Source organism: Anthonomus grandis, chromosome 2, assembly GCF_022605725.1.
Source record: "Anthonomus grandis grandis chromosome 2, icAntGran1.3, whole genome shotgun sequence".
NCBI classification, from domain to species: domain Eukaryota; kingdom Metazoa; phylum Arthropoda; class Insecta; order Coleoptera; family Curculionidae; genus Anthonomus; species Anthonomus grandis.
In genome coordinates this window covers 11,119,156-11,137,940 of record NC_065547.1, presented here as the reverse complement: position 1 = coordinate 11,137,940, position 18,785 = coordinate 11,119,156, and the positions used below count along the sequence as shown (strand labels likewise).

Sequence of the window (18,785 nt, the reverse complement as noted above, 5' to 3'; positions counted from 1 at the left end):
TTTCGAAAGCTTAGATCCACCGGCGATCTTCTGGCTTACGTCACACACTTGTGGACGGAGGCCATGGAGAAGCACGGCGAGTCCCGCTCAGTCGCTCTTGACATTTCCAAGGCATTTCACAGAGTGTGGCATGAGGGACTACTAACCAAGCTCTCCTCAATCGGCATAGAAAACACATTATTGAATTGGATCAAAAGTTTTCTTGAACAACGAACAATCCAAGTAGCCGTCGACGGATACCTTTCCAACAAATTTAACATTAACGCTGGAGTCCTTCAAGGATGCATTCTATCCCCCACCCTTTTCTTGATATATATCAACGATTTCCTAGGAACCACTGTCAATCCAATCTACAGCTTTGCGGACGATAGCACACTTATTTCCACATTTAAGTCCGCCAAACCAACGACAGCCGCAAGTTCTCAGAATCTTAGGCAGCAACAAGTAGCTTCAACCAACAACGATATTAGAGCAATCTTGGAGTGGGGCGGTAACAATCTGGTCAATTTTAACGCTAAAAAAAACGCAGGCTGCAGTATTTACGATGAAGACTAACCTTGGTGGCCCGGATCTGGTTATGGCAGGGAAAACATTGCCAATGAAATCATCTTTACATCTTCTAGGAGTCGTGGTCACCAACAGTGTGTCCTGGCATGACCACGTTGCCGAGGTCGCCAGAGCGGCTTCCAAAAAACTCGAAGTGCTTTTCAAAACGAAAAAACTGTATACACCAGAACAGCTGCTGACTCTTTATAAGGCTCAAATACGCCCTTTCCTCGAGTATTGCTCGCATGTCTGGAGCTCTGCACCCAAGCATAGTTTAAACCTGCTGGATTCTATACAGAAGAGAGCTATTCGTCTTATCGACACACCAGAACTGACAAGGAGTCTGGATAGTCTGGAGCACAGAAGAAAGGTGGCTGATCTCTGTTTATTCTACCGTTATTATCACGGTAAGTGCTCCTCTGAGCTGGCAGGCCCGATTCCACCCAGGGCTGTTCCGGCAAGAAGGAAACGTCTAACAGTTGCGGCTCATCAACATCGAGTCCACCTGCCTACCCCAAGGACGTCGCTGTATCGGGACTCATTCATCTGGAGAACATCTTCTTTGTGGAACGGGCTTCCACCTCACATATTTCCCGACGCATACAACTTACAGCGATTCAAGATAAATGCCCACAAATATCTTCGCGCAAGCACCACTCCAAGAGTGACATAGGACTTTCCTCTTCTGCTTGTGTTTAACATAAAAAAAAATGGCTACAGCGTCAACACTGTCATCAGCAATGTACAGCAATATCCAAGATGGCTGCGATTAGTGAAATACCGGGAGGCAAAAAGTTTAAACAGTTAAATACAAAAGATTTTAAAGAGTTGAGTATTGTTACAATTCACTGTAACGGTGCTAACAAGAAAGACACATTTGTGAACCTTATTAAACTATTTATTAACGATTATAACAGCATATATATTTATTGTACTAAATAGCAGCGGGGGGGATTTACGGGAAATCCCCCTGAACTTCTAGATCAGCAACTGTAAATAGTGGTTCCAACTTTAAACGGCAAGGGTGATAATAATATTATAAGTATATTGCAATAACCGCATTACTTCTTCATCTCAGGAAAGGGATATTCTGGATGCGCCTGGATTCTGGAACAATAAACAACACATAAAATCAAAAACGTTTCGTAAAAAAATGAATAGTCACTTACCCTTTAAATACAGAGAAATCCAACAATCGCACCCCCTGATCCAACCCGTTCATAGCTTCCATATCTTCCTGATCCAAGGAAAAATCAAAAATATCGATATTTTGCCTCAGCCGCTTCGGATTGGTGGATTTCGGTATGGCACAGATGCCACGTTGCACGATATGCCTAAGCAAGATCTGGGCTGGTGTCTTATTATGTTTCTTGGCCAGCTCGTTCACTATGGGGTTCTCCATGATGTTTGGTAACTTCACACTGAAAAAACCGTTTGCAATAAAATTGTACTATAAACGCCCCTTTAACCACATACTGTTGGCCAAATTGAGTTAAAAAAGTGGCCAATCCGGGATTTCCTAGCGGGGAATAAGCGGTGACTACTATGTCGTTTTTCTTGCAAAAATCGACCAGCTCATTTTGCTGATGATAGGCGTGTAGCTCGATTTGGAGGGAAGAGGGGCGGATCCTCGCGTTTTTTAAGATTCTTGACACTTGGGCGCGGTTGAAGTTCGATATGCCTATGGATTTTGCAAGGCCTTTATCCACCTGCTCCTCCATTGCCTAAAAAAAGGGTTTTAAAGCACATATTGTGATATATAGTTAAACAAACCTTCCATATGGCAATGTGATCGGTATTCACATCCATATCGATAGTCCCATCTTCCTTAAAAGGATGCAAGTTGTCTTCGACATCTTTAAAACCAAAAGGCACATGCACCAGGTACAAGTCCACATAATCCACCTGTAGGAACTCCAGGGATTTCTTAATGTATTTGGAGACGCCTTCGGGTCTGTTACCCCCCGGGGGCACTTTGGTAACCAAAAACAAATCATCCCCTGGAAAATGCGATATTTAAAATTGATTAATTTATTGATTCAGATTCGATTTACTGGTTAGCTTTCCAGAGTCGATCCATCGCTTAACCACGGTACCGATTACTTTCTCATTTTCGTAAACGTAAGCTGTGTCTATGTGTCTGTAACCAGCTTCGAGGGCAGCTTCAACTGCTGCTTCTAGTTCTGCATCTGTTGCCTAAGAAACATTATTACAGATTTAAGCATATTGGAATAACTGATTTTTTCAAGGAGACATTTTTTAATGAAACCTCATTTTAAATAGTTTGATAAAAAGTGACATTCTGAACACCAAATGACAGTTTCATCTGACACATTCAAATTTTTGGTTCTTAGGATTAAACCTTAAAAACCTAAATACAAATTTATTTAGTCAAGGAGGTTTCTTCCGGTTTTGCTGGAAACGACTGCAACTTTTGAATTTTAGTTGGGACACCCTAAATATTATCTTATAGAAAATGGCATCCATATGATGACAGTTCTCATATGAATTTTTGTCTTCAAAGAATTAGGAACCTGTACCCCAAAAACCGAAAATAGGAACATACATTTTTAATTAAAAATGTCAAAAAGAAATTCAAACTCCAAATTAAAATTTTCGAAAGTTGTACTCAACGTAACTTTTAACAAAGTAGTTGTGTTATCAGGTCTGAATTAATGACTATGACCTTAATTAATTTTTATTTAATTTTTTTGATTTTCCTAGCAATATGAGTCGATAATAATTTTTTTAAGGATTTTTAAAGGATTTAATTCTGAATAGTTCCAACTTTAATTTGTGGATCTGGGATAAATAGTTTTCGAGATATTTTACTTTTTATCCAGGCAAGTCGTCCCAAGGCTTTGAGCCATTACTTACTAAATATGAACTATTTTATTCCCAGTTCATAAAATCTTGACTTTGGCTTTCTCAGTCAAGAATAAAGTTTGTTAATTGATTGAATTATGAATATTTTGAAGTTTATTTTATTGATCTGGGATGAATAGGTTCTGAGATATTTCACATTTTATTGAGGCAAGTCGTTTAAAGGTTCAGAGCTATTAAAGATCGAATAAGTCGAATAATATAATAAGCCATCAAAAATCGAACTTAGAAGGTCATGGTGGAAGCATCTAATGCTTTAGAGGGTAATAAAAGGGTTGCGAGGAACATTTATCAGATTTTGGTTATCCAGAAAATTTTCTTAGAAACTGGTAAGTGCCCTTATATTTTTAGACCTTAAAACAAACGGTTTTGATTTATCATATGGTAGTCGCAGTTTCTGATGTTTTAGCACCCTCCTGTCGGCATAAGAGTTCAGAGTGATGTCTGAGACTGAACAGTTTCTCTTCAGTGCATATTCAGAGCATAGTTTGAGTAATTACTCTTTATTACACCTCTCGTGCATAGTCTAAAAGCGCAGTCTGAGATTAATCAGTTTTTCTTTAGTTACCCTGAAAAAATCAGTAAGATGATGTCAGCAATTGCAAGATTTCTGACGTTTTATTTATCATTCTGTCGGCATGAGACTCCAGAATGTACATGAGACTTCAAACTGTATTCTGGACCTAAACAGTTTGTCTTTAATGCATCTTTTGAGCGTACTTTGAAACCGATTTGTTTCCCTTAATAATTTCTTTCCTAACTCATAAATTCTTTAGTGCAAAGTCAATGTCTCTGAATCAATAGTCATAATTATAAAAAATAATAATTTAAAAGTTACAGATTTGGGATAAATAGTTTCTGAGATATATCATTTTGTATCCAGGCATGTGATTGATTCCACCCGAGGATCAGAGTCATTACTTGGCAAGTCTGAATTATTTTATTGCTATGTACGCTCAAAATTTTAATATGCTGTAGTGGTTTGATCATCGAGTAATATAGACATTAATAGCTTAGAACAAGTACAAAGAAAATTTGTAAAATTCTTCAAAGGTTTAATGCTTGCAGTTTACAGGTCTGTAGAAAATGTATTCGATCATATTATGCTATTCAAATTAATTCATAACACTATGGACTATCCAGAGTTGTTTATTTTGGTGAAACTCGTCTCAGTAATAGGCAAAATACTTAAATATTTAAATATTATATTGTCATATGTCAGACTTTGGAGCACTGATCGATTTTTTATTAAAGGTTTTGTTACAGGTATGTTAAAAGTTCTAGATACTCTTTCTGTTGTTGTATTGATTTGAGACGGGTATAGAGTATGTTGGATTTCCTATTTGTTTTTGTAGTTTTTTAAAACAATTTGTATTTTCTTCTCTTCTTATGGTTATATAAAGTAATTACAAGTAATTACAATAATTACAATAATAATAATAATAATAGTAATAATAATAATAATAATAATAATAATAATAATAATAATAATAATAATAATAATAATAATAATAATAATAATAATAATAAATACTTTTATTTAATTATCATTATAACAAAAGCATCGTCATGGCACTCTAGATTTAAATTAAAATGTTTTAAGACGCATTTTGAAACTTATATCTATTATTATCCAACCCTCAATACAATTTTAGATTTAGTCAAGGAAGGTTGGAACGACTTATGAGTCATCGGTGATAAAATCACCGATGACTCATAACTATTTTATCACATAGTCTTAGGAATCAAGCCAAGCCTCTTTGACTATAATAAAATACAGTTATGACACACCAGATTTAAATTAAGATGTCCTAAGATGCACCTTGAAACTTCTACCCCTTATTATCCAACCATTAATACGGTTTTAAATTTAGTCAAAGAAGGTTGGAAGTCTTAGAAAACAGGCATGGCACCCGAGAATTAAATTAAAATGTATTTAAATTAAATGAATTCAAGAAGTGCAGTATTTTTTAAAGGATGATACTTTTAATTTATTGCACTTTAATATCCGTAGTATTCAAAATAATTTTGAAGCACAAATTATTTATTTACTAGGAAGTAAATAAATAATTAGTTATCAAACAAAATTGGATAATGCAGATGTTATAGTAATGTCTGAAACTTTTAAGGTGGAAAATTTGAATGATTTTGAGATTGTGGGACTTGATGCTTGTTACAATGAATCTTCAAATAATAAAATCGATGGATCAATATTGTATATAAGAGAAAATATTTATGTTGAATGTAATATCTTTAAAGTATGTGAAACAAATATAGTGAAATGTCTTTTAAAACTTGATGAAGACTGTACATATAGAATAACAGCCATAGATCACCAAGTTCAAATGTAAATGTTTTTTTTTGAGGAGCTTCAGAAGTTCTTTGATAATTTGGTTTGGTAAAAAACGAAGATTTTTGTGAGGGATTTTAATGTCAATATTTACTTAAATATTTTAGCTGAAAAGGGAATATTTTCATGCATTAATAAACCTACGAGAAAAAGTGAAACCTCCTCGACTATAATAGATCATTGATTTTTCAAAACGGTAAATATTCAAAATCAAATAAGTTTTATAAAGTCTTTTGTCATACAAGCAGCAATAATTGACACTACTCTATTGGCTTAAGCATTGAAAAAACAAAAAAAACACCATGAACATAAAGCTCAAACAAAAAAAGAAATTACCCATGAAAAATTAACTCCTTTGTTAAAGACAGAATTTTGGCAAGAGATATTTAAATCGGGTGACTGCGTTCAAACAACATATCAAGTATTTATTAAAAAGTTTTTGTCCATAATGGATCAGTGCACTTTTACAAAATATTACGATAGTAAAACTCGAAAAAGAAAGTCGTGGGTTTCGCAGGGTATCTTAAACTCTATAAACCATAGGGATTATCTTAAAAAGCAGCTTCTTAAAAACTGCTCCCTAGAGTTAGCAAACAAATATAAAAAATATAGACATTTTTTAATTATACTAATTAGCTCAACTAAAAATATATTTTACAAAAACAAAATTAATGAATGCAAAAAAGATTATTATAAATGAGGTAACTGAATCGGAAATTTGAATCAAGCGTAATTCCAGATGCTTGGAAGGTATCTATAGCTACCCCAATCTTTAAGGCAGGAGACAAAAGTCAACCCACCAACTACAGACCAATTTCAGTGATAAATAATTTTTCTAAATTATTTGAAAAGTGCTTTAAGCAACGATTTGTCCAATTTAAAAAAAAATATATAATAACGAATTTGGATTTTAAAAGAATAGTTCTACAGAAACTTTAACAATCTTCTTAGATTTATCAAAGGCGTTTGACACGGTAGTGCACAATATTCCTTTTGAGAGGTTAGAAAATGTTGGTATAAGGAGGAGGGCACTCTAATAAAAAATTATTTTACTGGTAGGAAACAGAAAGTGAAAATTAACAATGTTTATAGTAAATATGCGACCATTACTATGGGGTGCCCCAGGGTACGGTATTAGGCCCTATACTTTTTCTAGCTTATATAAATGAAATTGGTAACATATTAAAAAATTGCAATGTGGTATCATATGCTGATGACACAGCTCTGTTATTTTTAGCTTACAATTGGAATAAAGTATATGATCGGGAAGAGTTTTGGTTGGACAAAATTTACCGTTGGCTAGGTTTAAGTAAACTAAGTTTAAATTTTGAAAAAAACTAATTTTATTGCTTTTTTCTCCACATTTGCAGATCAACCGAAAGATGAATAGTTGATACTTCATGCCACAACTTGAAATTGTAACTGTGTCAAAATTAATAAAGTCAATAAAATAAAATAAAATAAAATATTTGGGTATAATTATAGCTAAAAATTTAAAATGGAATGAACATGCTGTCTTTTTGACCTCTAAAATTAGAAAATTATGTTACAAATTTATTCAGCTAAGAGATATATTTAACAGAAAATGTATGCTTATATTGTACAATTTACTAATTGAATCAATATTAAGATATGGGATTGTTGTTTGGGGAGGCTTATATGATAATAATAATAATAATAATAATAATAAGCTTTATTTCCAACAGGTTACATATACCCAGTTACAGGAGAATCAATTAAATATATAAATGTTCAAGTACGAATGCATGAACTGTATTAGATTCATGCAACTAAACTATAAAAGAATTGCTATATAATAAAAAAAGTAGTGAGTTTGAGAAAATAAATAATAAAAAATCAACACTAAATTAGGATAAGAATCAAGAATTAATTTAAATCAAAAGAGCAGAAAAAAAATTAGTAAATAAATGTATTCAAACTAAATAACTAAAAACTAAAAATTAAATAACCTAGGCTCCCCCACCGACCATACGCAGGTGACTCAAAATAAGTGCTAAATTCTCATGCTGAATGTCACAGGAATTAGCAATAGTTAATAATAGTTCTAGGACTAAGTGACCACCAAGTAAAGATACCATAATAAGAAAATATTTATCAAAATTAATTACTCTAAGATCATACCAAGTCCAAAATATCGATAAAACTAAATAACAAATGTTGGTCCTGACAAGCGACACAAGAAATGTCCACCCGTGACCACGAGGTCCCCTGCCTGATTTTAATGATGACCACCGGTGAGCACGTGGCGTTCAACGTGTTAAATGCTTGGCAGAAATTCGTACAACATGTTTTTTTTTTAAATTTTTGACACATAAAGTGAATAGGACTCTGGTACAGAACGTTGGACCTGGCTGTGTCCAAGTTAAAAGCTGGACACTGTCTAGATCCTGGCCGTGGTATATGAAAGCAAATCCTTTGCAAAAGGGATGGGCAGTCAATTTTATGGTTAAGTAAATTAAACAAGAATTTCACCGAATGCATTTCTCTCCTCTTCGCAAGTGACCGTTGAGTATATCTAGAAAGCAGCAGGTTATGGTCAAAACCCCTTGGAGGATAGACTCCATCATCCTTAAATGCCAAACATTTAAGGAATCGCCGTTGGACTGATTCTAATAGGTGAATATGCTGGTTGTAAATGGGAGACCAAATGAGGGAGCTGTAGTCCAGTCTGGATCTAACAAATGCAAAGAAGAGAGTTTTGGTAGTGGAAGTGTTCGAAAAAAATTTGCAATAATAAAGACCAGCATGCGAATAGCTCTAGAAATAGTATCTTCGATGTGAGGGATAAAAAAAAATTTTTGGTCAAAGGTGACTCCAAGATCCTTAAAACAGGTAGACCTTGCCAGAGACTCTCCATTAACTGAGTAATTAAAGACAACTGGACTTTTGATTCGAAAGTAGCTGGCCACATTACACTTAGAAACATTAAGATTAAGCCGGTTCAAAGTGCACCAATGGTGTACAGTATTGATGTTCTCTTGCAGTCGACCACAATCTGCTATACAGTCAATCCTATGGAAAAGCTTTAGGTCATCAGCATATGCTAACCGAAAGCAATTGAGGGTGGAGATCAAGTCATTAGCGAAAATGTTAAAGAGAAGAAGGCCCATGTTAGAGCCCTGAGGAACTCCACAGGTGGGTGAAAAACAAGCAGATCTAAAGCCTTCGACCACTACAAACTGAGAGCGCTCAACTAAATAGGAGTTAAGGAGCTTTATCAAGCGATCGGAGAATCCAAACTGGCGTTCAAGCTTATTTAATAGGATGAAGGTCAAATCTGGTCAAAAGCCTTTTGAAAGTCTGTGTAGATAACATTGATTTGACCTCTATCATTAAGTGCTTCGTACACAAACTGAGAGAAGAACGCTAGATTTGTAGTACATGAGCGGCCAGAAACAAAGCCATGTTGATCGTTGGCCAGCATGGACTTAACCTTGGGAAAAATTAATTTATAAAGAGCCAATTCGAATAACTTTGAGAAATTGCATAGAATGGATATAGGGCGGTAATTCTCTATTGTTCCAGCATCGCCCTTTTTAAAGATAGGGCAAACTTTGGCTTGCTTCCAGATATTGGGAAAAATACCTGTGTTAAGGATCAGATTAAAAATGTGGAGCAGAGGGTCTGTAAGTGCAACAGAGCAGTCCTTAGCTAAAAAACTAGGAATTAGATCTGGACCAGAGGTCATTTTGTTTTTGAGACACTTGCTCGCCATTATAATGTCGGTAGCCGTGAGCGCGACGACGTCTATGCAAGTTATGGGAGGTTCAGAGACGACAGGATGATCGCTGGGAAGTGAGTTCGTGTATAGACTCCTGAAATAATCTCCAAAAGCGAACACAATGCTGTCAGGCGTATTGTATGATTGGTTAGAAAGCTTCATTGAGCCGGAGATTTGAGACTGATTACGTTTACTTCGAATAAAAGACCAAAATTCACTCGGATCGGAGGTTATTTTGTTCTCAATACTATGGATGTACATTTTGTAGGCTTGTGCAGTTAGAGCTTTAATTGTCTTGCGCAGAGATCTAAATATCTCTAGATGTTGATTAGACTTGGAAATCTTAAAATCACGAAATGTTTTTTCCTTTTTATATATGTTATGAATTATGTCCCCCGAAAACCAGGGAGGGAAACGTCTTTTACCTTTTATCTTGAAGGGTACCGCTCTAGCGAAAGTGTTGTTCAGTATATCATAAAAAACATCACATGCAGAGTTGACGTCCTGCTGCACCATGACAGGCGACCAATCAGTATCTAGCAGCAGCTGATACAAAAGCGGAAAGTTAGCCTTTCTAACATTAATTTTTTTTATTTCAGCTTTATTAAGGGGTAGGTTATTAAGAGAGATAAGGCCTGCATGGAATTCAAATGACAGAGAAGGATGGTAGGTATCCTCCGGGACAAGAGATGCACCGCTGTTAAGTACAGAGATAGTAAAACTTGCAAAGATTAAATCCAAACAGCGAAGATTGTTATTTACCACGTTATTGAATTGCTTAGCTTAGGAAATCAAAAAAATTACTTAGAAGTTGACGTTTACTATTGGGAGAAAGTCGGATCTTCAGACGACTCGGACTTTAGGTTAAAAAGCATTAAATTGCAGTTACGTTTTTGTCTCTCCATAATTTCCTGCAACACAACATTACTAGCCTCGGCGTTTGATCGAGTAAGTAGTGGTTGTTGAGACTTGCTATTGGAAGCCAATGGCATCTTAGATGAGGTAACCTCCACCTGTAATGCAACCAACTTTGTCCTGACTCTTTCAAGTTCACCCAGTACAACAGGCAGTTTAGATATTTCAGTCTTCAGCACTCCAACATCCCTTTCAAGTACTCCTACACGATCGATCAGTCTCAGTAGCTGCTTGACGCTACCTAAGAACTCTTTACAGTAGAAGGGCATAGATCTCTTGCTTAACACCACTGCCCTGATTTCAGTAGCACTTAAATCACTGCAGCTTTGACAGACCACGCTTCTACAATGGTCACAAGGGTAACCAAAAACCTCCCCATTTCTTTTAGGTTCTCTGCAAGTAACTGCAGTCTTACACTTTAGGTGTTTAGATGCACTCTTGATAAATGACACTGGTTTGTTTATGTTATTGTTGTAGGTTATGAAAAACCGGCAAGCCGTTCGTTAATAAAAATCGGCATATATTATCAGTTATTACTTGCTCTGCATTACCAGAGCCACCTCGTAGATACTCTACATTGTTATTGTATGAAGAATTAAATGTCCTTAACATTAGAAATTTGTATATATTATCTTGTTTGTTGTGTTTCCTAAAATAAATAACAGTTTTTCCCTCGTGTCACATAGTTATTCCACAAGAATGAATTTAAAAGAAAATCTTTGCACACCCAAGTTTAGTAATTCATTTTGCTGTAGATTTATTACAATGTTTTCTGCCTAAAGTATATCTAATATGCTGCCATTTTCTATCAAAAAGCTGATGATGAAAGATGATTCCAAGACTAGAAAACCAATAAAATTATTCATTTTGCAAAACAAAACAACATTTGTAAATTTTTTTTGTATTTGAATCTCAACATGTTTTATATCTTTGTTCCTTTAAATATTACATTATTTAATGTTCACTTTTTCATTTCGCTGATGGCTCCTCTGTCGTCTGGCGAACTTTGTCCATCTTACCATGTGCGTCATTTTGTAAACAAAGAGTTAATCGGTGCACACAAATTGATTATCAATTTAGGCTCGATCGCTCTCGTCAAAACAAAAAAATAAGTAGTTATATAGGTATTAATTTAGCTTTAATTATTGGGCAAAATATTGTTTATTGTACTAATTAGTTATAGTTATAATTATGAAGTTTTGAGGTATTATTGTATTGTAATTTATAACTTATATGTAATATGTTTTGATTTGATTTGAAAAAAATAAATAAAATTTTATTAGAACGTACTTTGAAACTTGTACCCCTTATTATCCAACCCTCAATACAATGTTATATTTAATCAAGGCAGCTTGGAACTGTTTATCAATCATCCGCGATTTTATCACGTAGTCTTAGTGTACGTGCACACAGGACGCGATTAATCGATAAGCTATGAGATACGATGCTATGCTTTTGACTACTTGCTATATTTTGGTTGTGTTTTAATAGAAGGCGATAAACAAAAGCGTAGTAACTTTCAAACCTCTGCCTGCGTCAGTTCCAGATACCATGGAATTATTATTATTAGAAAATTCATTTTTACGATATATGTATATAAAAAAAATGAAAAGTAAAAAAAAAGAAATGGGCACATGAAATTTATCGTGAACGATTAACCTACGGCGAATTTCATCATTTGTTCTCCGAATTAACCCTATATCCTGACAAATTTCGAGAATATTTCCATTAGTGGAAAAAGTGACAACAAACCAATCAGCGTTATAGAACGCCTTGCCGTAACGTTAAGGTATGAAAAAAATGCTTAGATATATGTGAGTACTTAAATATTTTATTTCAAATTCGTTACAGTTATTTTAGAAAAATAAATAAATAGAAATGTAAACGTATAAAATATGTCTTTTTTTCTTCAGGAGAGAATTGTGTAAGAACTATTTGTTTCTGTGGAATAAGCGGGTGAAGCCAACGGTGTTGCCACAAAAGTGTATGTCATTTGAGGCTGATGAGTTGGCATATTATTCGCAAAACTTATATTTTCAACATGGTGCTCGTTCACTGTGGCTTGGTAAAGCAGTTCCTGCATCTTGAGACGAAACCACATCTTTGTTTCAAAACGCATTTTTTTAGCGGTATATGGAAACTCATAAGAAAGTGATAGTCATCATCCTGAGTAATCTGAGATTGTGTCGATAAAACGGAATTATTTGCTTTAAGAACGTCAATTTTTTGTTGCTCTTATTTCAAAAATTCTTCAATATCAAAGTCAGTTTGCTCTTGACGTACATTTTTATCTGAGCTAGTAGTTACAATAGTTTGGTTGTTGTGATCAGATAATAGTTTTTCTGATTCAATTCTTTCATCCGGATGTCTTATCGTCGATGTTATCAGGAAATAAATGATCATTATGGATACATATTCGTTTAGTTGGCTTGCGTTATCGTCAGTGGGTAAGTTGCCAGTTGGCTGTCTCGGAGTCATTTGATCCTTAAGGAACCATAAAATCTTAAAGTAAGTCCACTTTGAACTAAAGTTTGAAGAAGTTTCGTCTCCAGATTTAGGTTTCGGCAACTTCTTCAGCTCATTTCTGAAGACATCTCGTAAAGATATCCATCTTTTTTTAGCAGCTTCTTGTAAAAAAAAAGAATAAAATTGTATGTCTTCAAAAAGTAATCTTGTTTTTATGAATCAATTATTAGTTAAAAATTAACAGTAGAATGTTGACATATCTCTTAACATATCACTACAGATAATTCATTAAGGGCCAGTTCTACAAACATGGTATAACTTTTTTCCTGGAGTAATTACTATAATAACGATTGTTGAGACAATTGTAGTTTTAGCAATTATTCTAAAAATAAACTTATATCATAATTGTAGAACTGGCCCTTAGTGATAATAAAACACTAATTGATTCTCCTGTTTCCAGGTTTCTGGCGACAGGTGCCTCTTATAGAAGCCTAGCATTCTCTTTTCGCCTTGGCATTTCAACTGTGGCAAAGATAGTTAAGCAAACATGCGAAGCAATATGGAAAGTTTATGTTGCTACATATTTGCCGGTCCCGACGAAAGAAATTTTTAGTCGTTCCGCCTCTGACTATGGGAATAAATAGAATTGGCCTTATTGCGTCGGCTCAATTGATGGTAAACATGTACGAATTAAATATCCGGCGAATTCAGGAACAATGTCTTACAATTATAAACAATATTTTTGCATCGTTTTACAAGCTGTGGCTGATGCCAACTACAAATTTCTGACCATAGAAGTGGGTGAATATAGAAAACAAAGCGATGGAGAAATCTTTCAGTCGTCACAAACATATGCTTTGTTAAAAAATGAAAAGTTTAATTTACCCAAGACAACAACATTACCTGATTCAGACATAGAATTTCCGTTCTATTTGATTGGATATGAAGCATATCCGTTGACACATTTCCTAATACGACCATTTCCTCGAAGGCAACTTACAGATGAAAATGAGAATTTCAACCGTAGGCTATGCAGAGCTCAAAGGTGTGTGGAATGTGCATTTGGTATTCTAGTGGCTAGATGGAGAATATTAACGAAAGCAATAGAGACCGACCCTTCCGTAGCAGAAATCATAATTAAATGCGCTTGTTTGCTACACAATATTATAATATACCGAGAAGGAAATCATGGATTCCTATGATATAAACAATCACGAACAAACTTGCAGTGACATGATCAGCCAGCCTGACTAACGTGTAAATAACAGAGCATCAAAACAAGCATATGAATTAAGAGATATTTTGAAATCGTATTTAGTAAACCACTAATATAATTGTTATTATATTTCTCGTAAATTAAAAAAAATTTTTTTTCTAAATATAAAATAAACTAGTATGTAAACACCATGTTTAACTTACTTGAATCGTTTAGTTCTGCAGCTACCTCCTGCCATAATTTCTAAACTTTGTCCCGATCTCGATAGCCTTTGTTTTGTTGATCCCATCGTGGAAGACGCACTCGGACTGCATTTATTAATTTTTCTGCATCCATACCACACGAAATACGGACAAATATAACTAGACAATAACTAGCAGCGCGAGGACCCAAGCTATTAAAATCAAACTTGCTTGAAAATCAAACAGACGCGCGAGATCGCGTTGCATCGCATCGCATCTTAGAGCAGCAACAAGCGTGCTGTTTGAACGCTTGCTTTTGATTTTAGAGGTTTGTATTAATCGCATAGCATCGCTTATCGCTTAATCGCGTTTTATGTGCACGTACCCTTAGAAATCAAGCAAAGCCTTCTTGACTATTATAAAGGAGAGTCATGGCACCCTAGATTTAAATTGAAATGTCTTAGGACGCTCTTTGAAACTTTTACCCGTTATTATCCAACTCTCAATATAATTTTATATTTAGTCAAGAAAGCTTGGAACGGTTTATAAGTCATCCGCGATTTTATTATATAGTCTTGAATATTAAGCAAGGACCTTTTAGTATAATAAAATACAGTCATGGCACCCTAGATTTAAATTAAAATGTCTTCTTTGAAACATGTACAAGGGGTATTATCCAACCCTCAATACAATTTTATATTTAGTCAAGAAAGCTTGGAACGGTGTATGAGTCATTGGCGATTTTATCACTTAGTCTGAGAAATCAAGCCAAGCCTCTTTGACCAAAATAAAGCATAGTTATTAACGATAACCGATGTCGCGACCTAGACTGCTTTCTTTTAGAGCTCGAAGGGATAAGTTATTTCATGTCGCAAAATTTTGAGCCCACTGTTAACCCGTCATCTTGCTTTTTTGTATTACACCTGTGCTGAATTTGATAAAATAGTACGTATTGAAATTTCATTGATTTAATGACTTTTATACGCAGTTAATAGGAGATGAGATCCAAGTCTCTAATGTGGTGAGCAAACTATCTTTCTTGCTCTTAAAAAAATAATATCTAAGATGCTAATAAGACTATGCTCAAATCTTTCAGAGTTCGCCTGCATACTCTATGGTCGCGTATTTTACAAACGCAGAGATGAAAATGCTAAACATTAAAATAGAAATTGAGGCAATCAGAAATCGACAGTAAAGATCTAGTGTAAGTCTCTATGTTTACAATAAAATTCGTTAATTTAATCAAAATAAAGCAATAAATAGATGTCACTTACCTTCGATGACGAAAAAATTCAAATAAATGAAATTAAAAACTTTTGCTATAAATTGAACTTTGACTGCTAACCCAGCATCAGCCGGAAGTGTGGAATACCTATTAAAAAATGGCGATCGCGTTTTTCTTAGGGAATGAGTCGTCCTTTTAGGCGATCCCACCCTACTTTTACTATTAGTGTTGACCCAAATTCAATTAAAAATTTAATGTGACAAACAAAACACAGCAGAATAAGAAACTAGCCTAAAGAAAAATTGAGATTGCGATCAAACGCTTAAAAAAAATACAAAAACTAAAAATATACAAAATTTTAAATAGAAAAATAAAACCCTTATAGTTTAATGACTACAACTAAATTTTATGAATCGCATTTTAATTATTCCATTTACCAGATCGGCGCATTTCAACGTTTACGTGTTTTTATTATCTAGTTTCTTATATTTTCTAATTTATTTATATCGTCAATAACTATGTCGATTTTAAAAATTTAAATGTATTCGAAAAATCCCGCCGTGTTGTTAAAAAAAAAGATTTCAAGATGGCACCTCTGGGCACTTCATCTAACGTTTGAACTAGTAGAAGAGATTTTAATTGATGATACTCCTCATAAAAAATAACTAATGTGGCTATTATGGCAAAATAAATGTGAGAGTGCTTACCTGCCAGGTACCATACCCCAAAATGGGCATGGGTAAGGGGCCTTTGCTAGTAACCAAATCGATCGTGGGGACCTTACTGTTACTCATCTTTGAAAAATTAATGAATTTTCTAAAACTGACTGATGGTACCACTAAAAAACTTTTTTGAGCGAAACCTCTGAAAAAACGCGTAGAGAGCATAAAAAACAATGACAACCTTGAACTTGTTCCGGCGGTACTGCAGTCGGCTTAGTATAGAAACCAGGAGAGAATGTAAAAATAACTGTAAAGCCGGTCTCCGTTGCTCTGCTGTTTATATGCATTGATTATTTACATTATTTATGTAATTATTTAAAAAGATACCTTACCGCTATGTTGCCACATTTAAGCAGAAATGTTTTGCTTGGTCCTCGTAACCTTATATGTAGGCTTACTGGTCTGTCCAAGAAGTTCGAATGGGTATTTCATGCAACAGTAATACTCAAATAGAATTCACACATTAAGCCTGGCATCAGCGCCCAATAAAATCATCATCAATTATTATAAATTATTTATGCGCATGTGGCCTTAAACGATTTTTCTATTTTAACCATTCTTTTTGTTTTTAATGAGAAATCGATGGAACTGCATACATATTTGAGGGAGTGACGATAATTACCATAAAAAACTTCATATGCATGCAAACACATACTTATTCTTTTTTTATTAATATCGATAAATAAGTAGAAGATACAAGACTTACGTTCCAAGTTCCATAGCCAATCATAGGCATTTTTACTCCCTTGGATATTTCCACGTATTCCATCATGGTCTTAGTGGAATTCTGACGCACTCTCGGTACAAGATTAAGTAGCTTTTTAATAGCACCGAACATGACTGAATGCTTTCAAATTATTTCAGTTTATTGTGTCTATTAAACCGCGAAGGATTTAATTTGACCTTTTCATTTGTTCCTTATGTACTTGAAAATGTATTTTTTTTGTAAACATTTTTAATTAGATAAAAACACCGTTAATATTAATGATATAGGTGAACTTATATTATTATTAAAATATTTTATATTTTGTAAATTTCATCTCTGTTTCTTATCTTTGTTAAGTGTCACACTGTAACTATTTTAGAAGGTTAAGAGTTTAAGTCAATCTTCGCCTTCGTAGGCAATAATGACGTATTCTATTATTACCTGAATAAAGACATGTTGATTTGAATTAAATATTAACCGTCGTATGGCAATCATAATGTTAGACTTTTGAAATTTGTTGAATGCCCCTTGTAATAATTAAAATAGGTTCATCCCTCTATATTGGAATTAACTGACAGCACCGGCAATCGCAATCTAAGCAAACATAATCAATATAGCCTTAAAGAAGTAATATACCAGGGTGAGGAAAAAAGTCTTATTTATTTATTTCCAACAGGTAACTTGCCCAAGAATAGGAATTTTTTTACATGTTACCTGAAACAATAATAAACCAAAACTTAATCGAAATATAAAAAAAAAGAAAAAAGAGAATAACAAACTCCAACAACAATGTATAAATGTAATAATATAACAAATGTAAAAATGACATATAATTTAAGCCTTAAACACAATCGACCGCAATAAGTCCTAATCAAAGTCGATATATTTTTATATTTCCATTTAACTTGAGACATCGCAATATCTCGAAAACTAAACATGTATCCAAAAAATGTTTCATGTAAAGTTTGAATGGTTTCCAGGGGGTCATAAAATGACGTCATTGGTTTGACCTTGAGTGGACGTCTTTAAGGTCAAATGAAGGTCAACTTCATTTTTTTGCATAGAAACCTCTAAGATATTAATTCTTGATTCTTTTATGAATTTTTTCCTTGATAATGACATTAGAAACAGGAATGGCTTTGGTTCAGCAATTCTTCAATATTATTGTGACAAGGCATTGTTGGTCAATGATCAATGCAAGTTGTTATGATGCGAACATTTTCCATAGTGAACAGATCTCACGTGTTTATCCCAGGCGATTGTAAACAAATACTGATGAATAAAGTAAATGAGAGATTATTTTGGTTCACAGTATTCGTTCAGCTATCAAGTATTTGACTATTTTGTTGAGTGACTATGGAATGCCTAAAATAAATGAAAAAGTTGAAATGGTCCTTATCTATGGTGAATCTGAACGGAATATTAATAGAGCCATTGAACTGTATACCATGCGACATCCTCAACGGCGATTTCCATCGCGAGCATCATTTTATCATGTAGTGAACCACTTTATAGAAGATGGAAGTGTGAGAACGATAAATCGATCACGAAAGAGAAGCATTACCATTCAAAATAATGAAATTGCCGTCTTAGCTGCAGTTGCTCATAATCCTGGAATCAGCTCACGATCAATTTCTTCAGTTTCTGGAATCTCCAAAAGAAGTGCCCTAAGAATTTTCAAACGCCACAAGTTTTATCCGAATCACTTGTCGTTACATCCAGAGCTTCACGGGAATGATTTCCAAAATGGAGTGTTGTTTTGTGAATGGGTCCAAAATCAGTTGCATGAAAATGACAATTTCTTTCTGCGCGTCTTATTTACCGATGAAGCT

The 18,785-nt window shown here is 34.3% G+C and overlaps 1 protein-coding gene across 2 annotated transcripts; it reads right to left on the bottom strand.

Moving 5' to 3' along the window:
• Positions 1 to 1,422: 1,422 nt before the first annotated feature.
• LOC126748758 (1,5-anhydro-D-fructose reductase-like) lies at positions 1,423 to 17,114 on the bottom strand. 2 transcript variants are annotated; one of them, XM_050458206.1, is made up of 6 exons: positions 16,954 to 17,114; positions 2,601 to 2,742; positions 2,320 to 2,546; positions 2,023 to 2,270; positions 1,716 to 1,967; positions 1,423 to 1,653 (listed from the first exon to the last, which is right to left on the bottom strand). In XM_050458206.1, exons 1-6 carry the CDS (start codon positions 17,083 to 17,085, stop codon positions 1,608 to 1,610), a joined length of 1,047 nt encoding a protein of 348 aa, XP_050314163.1. In that variant the 5' UTR covers positions 17,086 to 17,114; the 3' UTR covers positions 1,423 to 1,607. The 2 variants fall into 2 exon arrangements, with proteins under 2 accessions (XP_050314163.1, XP_050314155.1); XM_050458198.1 differs by lacking the exon at positions 16,954 to 17,114 and adding an exon at positions 16,233 to 16,506.
• Positions 17,115 to 18,785: the final 1,671 nt, after the last annotated feature.

What these genes read in the sequence shown, in the direction of transcription:
- LOC126748758 (XM_050458198.1), bottom strand. Translation starts at nt 16,412, where the DNA reads ATGCTCTCTACGCGTTTTTTCAGAGGTTTCGCTCAAAAAAGTTTTTTA. An exon ending in ATCACATTGCCATATGGAAG is followed by an intron (nt 2,271 to 2,319) that starts GTTTGTTTAACT and finishes CCCTTTTTTTAG; the next exon opens with GCAATGGAGGAGCAGGTGGA. An exon ending in GATTTCTCTGTATTTAAAGG is followed by an intron (nt 1,654 to 1,715) that starts GTAAGTGACTAT and finishes TTATTGTTCCAG; the next exon opens with AATCCAGGCGCATCCAGAAT.